The following is a 7,500-nucleotide window of genomic DNA, read 5'->3' as shown; positions in this document are numbered from 1 at the left end:
CATGGATGGATGGATGGATGGATGGATGGATGGATGGATGGATGGATGCCTGTCACGTGATGAGAGGTGAAAGAGGAGGCCACGCAGCGTCACGTCACGTGGGTTTTATCTCGTTTGGAGTTCACGTCGTCACGCAGCGCGTGGGACGTGGTCGTTTTCTGTTGCAGACCCCAACACGTGCACGTGGTGTCTGAAAATACTTAGAGCTCGTGCACGCGCGCCCACGCAAAGCACCCCGACCGCAAAGAGGAGGCCTTAAGGTGGAACGGGTGTTTAAGGTGGAACGGCGGTTTTAAGGGGGACCGGGTAGCTCGCTTTCCAAGTCACTGCAGCAGTTGATCGTTTTGGAAGGTGTTTCATTGAACTAAATATGTATATTTATTTTATTTATTTGGGGGAAAAATAGAGTTTGGTCTGATATCGGACTACACCCCATGAACCTCTAAAGATAAATGTTAAATTCTTCATTATCCCAACACTATTTGTTCTTCCAGATTGATGGCATTTGTGCAGAATATGTTTGATATGTATTTAATATGTTTGAATATCGTTTTCTCCATCTGTCCTCCTACAGATGACAGCATGTCGGGCAGCGTGTCTGACGTGCACGACCGTCTGTCTGCACTGGAGCTGCGTGTGCAGCAGCAGGAGGACGAGCTGACGGTGATGAAGGCAGCGCTGGCCGACGTGCTGCGCCGCCTGGTGGTCACCGAGGAAACTGCACCGTCCTCCTCTGCCAAGAAGCACCACGCTGGGAAAGGTACACACACACACACACACACACACACACACACACACACACAGTGTGCGGTTCACTACTCCCTCTACCTCCCTCTACTCTACCTCTGCAGGTCTTATTGATTGTTGACATTTTATTTCGCATATTACACCTTCACGTCATTAATAGCAGCAGAGATGTAATACCATATAAAATGTCGGTCACTATTCCATGTTCACCTGTTTGTTTTCATACGTGTTGATATGAGCAGAACAACGCACTGCACCGGTGACTCCTCTGATCCATGTTGCTCACCACTGCCTCAAGCAGGCGCCGCTCCGCTGCGTGAGGCCTACTCCATGTCGTGCATCGCCAACGGGGGCTCCGCGGGTCGAAAGCCCCCCCACCGGGAGAGGGACTCCTCCACAGTGTCCGTGTCCAGGAAGGAGACTCTGTCCTCTGCCGCCAAGAGGTCTGTCTGTCTGCCTGTCTGCCTGTCTGTCTGTCTGTCTGTCTATTCTGTTAAGTCACTTATGATAAGAATGATTTTCTCCCTCTTCGTGCGTTCATCTTCTTTCTTTTCTTTCTGACTCTGGGTAGTTTTTTCACTCTGAGCAGGAGCTGCAGAAAACAGAAAACCATCCGGATCACCACCGAGCCTTCAATTCATAGTATCACTTATGATGAAACTCATTGTCTGTCCGTCTCTGTGTCTCTATGGTAACCAGGGAATGCAGTTGACATTCAACATTATTTTCCAAGGCTGTATCAGTTTTCAAATTAAAAGTGTTTTAGTGATTTTAGTGTGTAAATGTAGTCAGAGGAAAAAAATGTCCGTGTGTTCAACCCTCCACTTTCTACCTAGTTGTACATTTTAAATATTTCACACAGTTCTGCACAGTTAAAAAATATATTGTTATAATAAATAAAGAAACGTTTGTTTTACTGTGTAAAGTTGGTGAGCTATCTCTACCTTAAGCACCATACATGCAGAGCAATTCCTGGTGTGACCAGGGTTAGGCAAAGGCCAACCCTAACCCTATATTGTAACACGGTAATATTGTAATACTGTACTGTACCTCATTGTACGTAGAACTGCATTACTATAGTTACTGTCCAGAAAGTAAAAATCCTGTCATGTCTTTGCTCCAGCCATGGACTCATCAGCCGGTTCCACTCCTCAGTTGGACCTTTGGGTTGATGCCAATATGCAAATTGTCCCGGTTGACTCTAAATCCCGGAGTGAAGTAGTACTCTCTGGACCTGGATTTGCCAGCTCCGAACACTGTAGTACCTCAGTGCCTCACGCGGTGCCTCCCCCACCCTGACCTCCTGGTTTTCTCCCACAGCGGAGTTGAGAGGAGGAAGATGGAGGGGATCCGGGAGAACGAGGAGCTCCCTCCAGCGGCGCCGGGCCCCGCCTCCCCCTCCCCCGCCCCCTCCCTGTCCACCAGCCACCCTCCCTCTCCCCACCCCCCCCACCCCCAGAGAGCGGGCCCGCCGGCGGACGGCAGCAAGGGCCCCGTCCCGGCCAAAAGGTCCCGCTAACCCTCCAGCTCTTCTTTGTGCAGCTTCTCTCCCTCTGCTGCAGCGGCTTCGTCTGTGCACTGATACCAGGGGGCAACCAGGGGACACAGGGGGCCACACAGGTTTTTTTAACCATAACCTTATTTAACGACCATTAGGGGCCAACCTCGGTGATCAGAATCTGATAAATTGATCTAGTATTGAGGGAATATCTTCAGACGACTGCAGGGCTCCCGCGGCCCAATTGGGTCCTAATGACAAGGCCTACAGTTCAAAAAGCCTATGAGGAGCGGTGGTCCCTGCATGGCCCCAGGGCCCCCCGGTGGCAGAGTGCTGAAATGACCTTCACTGTGTGTGTGATTTAACAGCTACTAATCTTCCTCTAACCTCCTTCCTCTCGGGTTCCTCTCTGCTTGCTGCGCCATGTGTTCGCGTCCGGCTCCAAGTCCTGTTCTGCAGCCTCTGATCCTCAGTGACACGTCAGTGGCTCCTGGCAGGCAGCTGCTCACTGAGGACCTGTGGTTGTAAATTGTTTGAGGCGCTTTCCCTCTTACAAAAGTAACAAGTGGTCAGGTGTCGTTTCTGAGACGAGTCCTAAAATCGTGGTTCGACTCGCAGGAAGTTGCATCGTGTGAAAATGAGGAAGTCGTCTGAGATTGATTCAGATTAGGAAGGGTTTGTTTGGAGGACTTCGTAACACGTACTAATAACGTTTTTTTTAAGCTGCGTCTTCCTGTTTTCTCTGCCAGTCGGCAAGTCAACGTGCCTGGTCATTAAGTATGAAATCATTATAAATGAAGTGTTCTACAAATTATGATAATAGTTGTGTGGAGGCGTCGAGATCCCTCCTGGACCACCCCCCCCCCCCGTTCCCAGGCAGATTAGATCAGATTAGATTAAATTTGGTTCGATTTGATTTGATCAGATTAAATCTGATTAAATCGGATTAGTCGGGTTCCCCGTGGTCCTACGGCCCGGGACCCTCGTCCCCGTCCTGAGGTCCAGAACCTCCCTGAGGTCCTCCAGAACGTCCAGGAACCAAGATGGAGTCTAACAGCTGCTAACAGCTTACCTGTACCTGCTCCCACAACTGGACCTGTACTGACTCTGTGTTTGTGTGTGTGTGTGTGTGTGTGTATGTGTGTACGTGTGTATATGTGTGTATACGTGTGTGTGGGGGTATACGTGTTTACGTGTATGTGTGTGGGTGTATATGTGCGTGTGTGGGTATACGTGTGTGCGTGTGTATACGTGTTTACGTGTGTGTGTGTGTCTGTGTGTGTGTGCGGGTGTATATGTGCGTGCGTGTATATACGTGCGTGTGTGGGTATACGTGTGTATACGTGCGTGCGTGTGTATACGTGCGTGCGTGTGTATACGTGCGTATACGTGTGTACGCGTGTATATGTGCGTGCGGGTGTATATGTGCGTGCGTGGGTATACGTGTGTGGGTGTGTATATGTGTGTACATGTGTTTACGTGCGTACGTGTGTGAGTGTGTGTGCGTGTGTGTATGTGCGTGTGTGTGTACGTGTGTGCATGTGTGTATGTGCGTGCGTGTGCACAGGGGCTCCAGTGCGAAGCGCTCTGGGATGGAGCGCTCCCAGAGCAGCACGTGGGACAGTGCAGAGGAAAACCGGAACAAACTGGTGAAAGCTGCTTCCACCTCCAAACTGCTGGCCAAGATGGTGAAGAGCAGCGAGAGGTGACAACACACGCACATATTTTGAACAATCACAATGTTTAAATATTTTCTTATTAGGGAATATTTTATTAATGAATATGTTTTAAGAGAGTTATTCAGAAGAAGCATATAAAATACTATATATTATATGTTATATGATATTAAATATGTCCTTAATGTTCTGGTAATGCTGGTGTGTATTCGGGCATGTCCTTTTAAACCACTTAAGCACACACGTGGAAACAGTTACTTAAATTTTATATATGAAATATATTTAAATATTCCCGTTTCTCCGTCCAGGCATAAAGATCCTGTGGTCAGCCAAGGTAAATACAACACGTTTACTCACTCACCGGGTGTTATTACCATCATGTTCCATCAAGTTCAACAGATGATTTGTCACTGGAGCCCTCTGAACACACGGTCGCCGTGGTGCACAGGCTTTGTCGTCACTGGTGGAACAAGTTTCTGTGTTTGTGTGAGTGACGCTGTCTCTGTTTTACAAACAGCTAAAATGTCCACGCGTGAGAAAAACAGCCAAGCAGGTAAGGCACCGTGGCGGGCGGCGAGCTCGCAGGCCAACACGCTTGTCCCGCTCCCTTTGCGCTTCCCTTATCCAAGTGTGCCGCTCACGTTGCACTCGCCGACGCTGTCGAGTACCTTCCCTCCGTCGCTCACCTGCGCTGCTTTTCAAACTAACACGTAAGCGAGCGCACGCCGCCGCCGCCGCACAACGCCCACAAATCCCTCGGCTGAAAAGTTTGAGCATCCGTCACCGGATCCATGTCAGTCGCCGCGGTGAAACAATATGCAGGTCGTTGTCTTAAGACTCGGCTGATCCCAGCACGGCTTCGCTGCAGCTTTACCTGTGCGTCTCTCTGTCTGTCTCTCTACCTCTCTGTCCGCCTGCCTGTCTGCCTGCCTGCCAGTCCAAAGTGACTGGATCTATCACCCGTTCACCGTTGCTTTAAATGCAAACTGTGCAGAATCGCCATGTCCGTATCATATTGAGTCTCCGCTCTCACTCCTTGTTGTTCTTGTTTGTTAGCATGAACTCGAGCATCACAACTGGAACAAACTGTTTTACTGGGGGTGGAGCTGTGTTGTGTGGCCACGCCCACTCACACTCGTTAACATACAGTGAAACCGCAATCTGGGATGAACAGCAGGGGGCGCTGATGCTCATTTGCATTTTTGTTTCATAGGGTGCCGTCCATGTTGAAAATGTCATTTAACCGCAAAGTGGGATTTTGGCCAGTTATGTCCAGCAATACAAAGAATGATCAAATAAAATTTATTTCTGCTTTATTTTTTACATTGAACATGCGAATCAAATGCCAAAGGGACGTTTGAGTTTTCTTTTTAAATTCTGTGAAACGCAGACAATACAGACATCACAAAAAAGACGTTTGAATTAATACCTTTTTTGATTCTTCAAGGAAGTACTTCAAAATGTAAAAAAAATTTTTTAATGATTATTATCATTTAAATTCACACGCACAGAGCAGAGCGTCCCAAATGCAAGATGTTTTAGTCACAAAACAGGAAGGAAATGCAGTTTCAGTCACGTCACCCGAACATAAAGAGATTTAGCACATTTTAATATTTAAATGTTTTCATTTAAAAGTCAAAACTGAGATGAAATGTTTTGATCTGTTAGAACAGGAGACTGTTGATGGTTCACCCCCCCCCTCTCTCGCCCTCTCTCTCTCTCTCTCCCTCGCCCTCTCTCTCCCTCACCCCCCTCTCTCTCTTTCTCTCTCCCTCGCCCTCTCTCTCTCTCTCTCTCTCTCGCTCTCTTTCCCTCGCTCCCTCTCTCTCTCTCTCTCTCTCCCTCCCCCCAGAGGGCAACCACATTAAGATGTTCATGCGAGGTCGTCCCATCACCATGTTCATCCCGTCGGACGTGGAGAACTACGAGGACGTTCGCACCGAGCTGCCATCCGAGCGACTCAAGCTGGAGTGGGTGTATCCTTCCCCAAAGAAAGAGAGAGAGAAGGGAAGGAAGAACAAGACATAAATCTAATACGACACCAAGGGCAGTTGGCGCTACGCCCATGGGTGTAGCGTTGAATTACAGTGCGTTACAACGGCTGCACAAACAAAGAGGATCAGTTGAGGTGAACAGGAAGGAAAACACTGACTGACTTAAAGTGGCAATCCTTAGGATTGTTTCATTGAAATATCCCACATTTTATGCTTTATTTAGCTGGCATTTTGTAAGAAACAACCAAGCGACAAAGAAACAAATGTATCAATCAGAATGAGAAAGGGATACTCCAGGTCTGCATGCTGACTGTGTTAGCTCAATGCATGGCTGCAGAGGGGATCAGCTAGCCTAGCTCGTGTTAAATTAGGTAAACACACCTTCCAGCCTCTCAAAGCAGAGTTACTTACACAATGGCACGGCTGTACTCGGTTCGTAATGATGACGCCCCTGTGGCGTGTTTGGGTTCCCTAACGGCGCTCCAGGTACGGCTACCGCGGCAGAGACTGCAGAGCCAACGTCTACCTGCTGCCGACAGGAGAGATCGTCTACTTCATCGCCTCCGTGGTTGTTCTGTTCAACTACGAGGAGCGAACGCAGAGACACTACCTGGGACACACCGACTGCGTCAAGTGGTACGGGAAAATAAATACTCTGCAATGGAACTGCAGTTTTATAGTGAACAGTGTATGTAATACTGATGCTAATGCATTAAAAAGAGGCGTCTGAGATGTGTTGCTTTGGAGCGATGGGGTGGAGCCCATTAAGCCATGGGTGGAGATCACACCACACAGGGAGCACAGCAGAGGACCCAGGACGGAGCCCTGAGGGACCCCAGGGTCTGGACAGGGATCCCATGAGACTCACTATGATAAATTGGCGATTGGCCAAGTATGATGCAACCCAGTACTTTACCAGTAGTGCTATACCAGTACTACCACAGTACTAACCCACTATTGGTGCTGTGGTTTTAGTACTCCAGTAGTAGTACTATAGCCCTTTGAGACTGTACTGTGATTGAGTGCTAGATAAATAAACTTGACTTGGTAGTAGCGCTGTGGTAGTGGTATTGAGGCAGTAGTACTGTTGTACTAGGAGTCTTATACGAGTATTATAGTACTTGTACTAGTATTCTTGCACTGGTACTAGTATTCTGTAGTTGTACTACCACTATTTTACTGGTAGTTGTATTCTTGCACTTGTACTATTATTCTGTAGTGGTACTAGTATTATTGTACTGGTGCTAGTTTTTACTTGTACTAGTATTCTGTAATGGTACTAGTATTCTGTAGTGCTGCTAGTACTAGTAATACTAGTACTTCAAGTTCAAGAGATTATTTGTCACATACATTGTACCATCTCTGTCCAGCTGAACCTGGAGTCTGTGCAGCTTCACCTCATTTCCTGAGGAAATCAATTCTAATATGGAAATAATTAAATCAGCTGGAAGGTGTTTTTACATCAACTAATCCCATTTACCTCCCTTTGTCCTTCTGTTGCTCCGTCTCTTCCTCCACCCCTCCCTCCACCCCTCCTGCCACCCCCCCTTCCTCCCCCCTCCACCCCTCCCTCCCTCTACCCCCC

At 48.1% G+C, this 7,500-nt stretch overlaps 1 protein-coding gene across 1 annotated transcript in view; it reads left to right on the top strand.

Annotated features, from left to right (window-relative positions):
* Nucleotides 1–7,500, top strand: part of eml4 (EMAP like 4) — a gene marked incomplete at both ends in the record, with an annotated part of 45,213 nt that overhangs the window by 24,259 nt on the left and 13,454 nt on the right. Inside the window, 8 exons of the mRNA XM_080016486.1 lie at nucleotides 575–760; nucleotides 1,049–1,190; nucleotides 2,068–2,256; nucleotides 3,813–3,950; nucleotides 4,230–4,255; nucleotides 4,439–4,474; nucleotides 5,774–5,897; nucleotides 6,402–6,551. Coding sequence (XP_079872612.1) covers nucleotides 575–760; nucleotides 1,049–1,190; nucleotides 2,068–2,256; nucleotides 3,813–3,950; nucleotides 4,230–4,255; nucleotides 4,439–4,474; nucleotides 5,774–5,897; nucleotides 6,402–6,551 — 991 coding nt within the window. The remainder of the gene's footprint in view (nucleotides 1–574; nucleotides 761–1,048; nucleotides 1,191–2,067; nucleotides 2,257–3,812; nucleotides 3,951–4,229; nucleotides 4,256–4,438; nucleotides 4,475–5,773; nucleotides 5,898–6,401; nucleotides 6,552–7,500) is intronic.

The sequence above is a fragment of the Zeus faber genome (genome assembly GCF_960531495.2).
Source record: "Zeus faber genome assembly, chromosome: 16".
Taxonomy (NCBI): Eukaryota; Metazoa; Chordata; class Actinopteri; order Zeiformes; family Zeidae; genus Zeus; species Zeus faber.
This window is presented reverse-complemented; position numbering and strand designations above follow the sequence as displayed.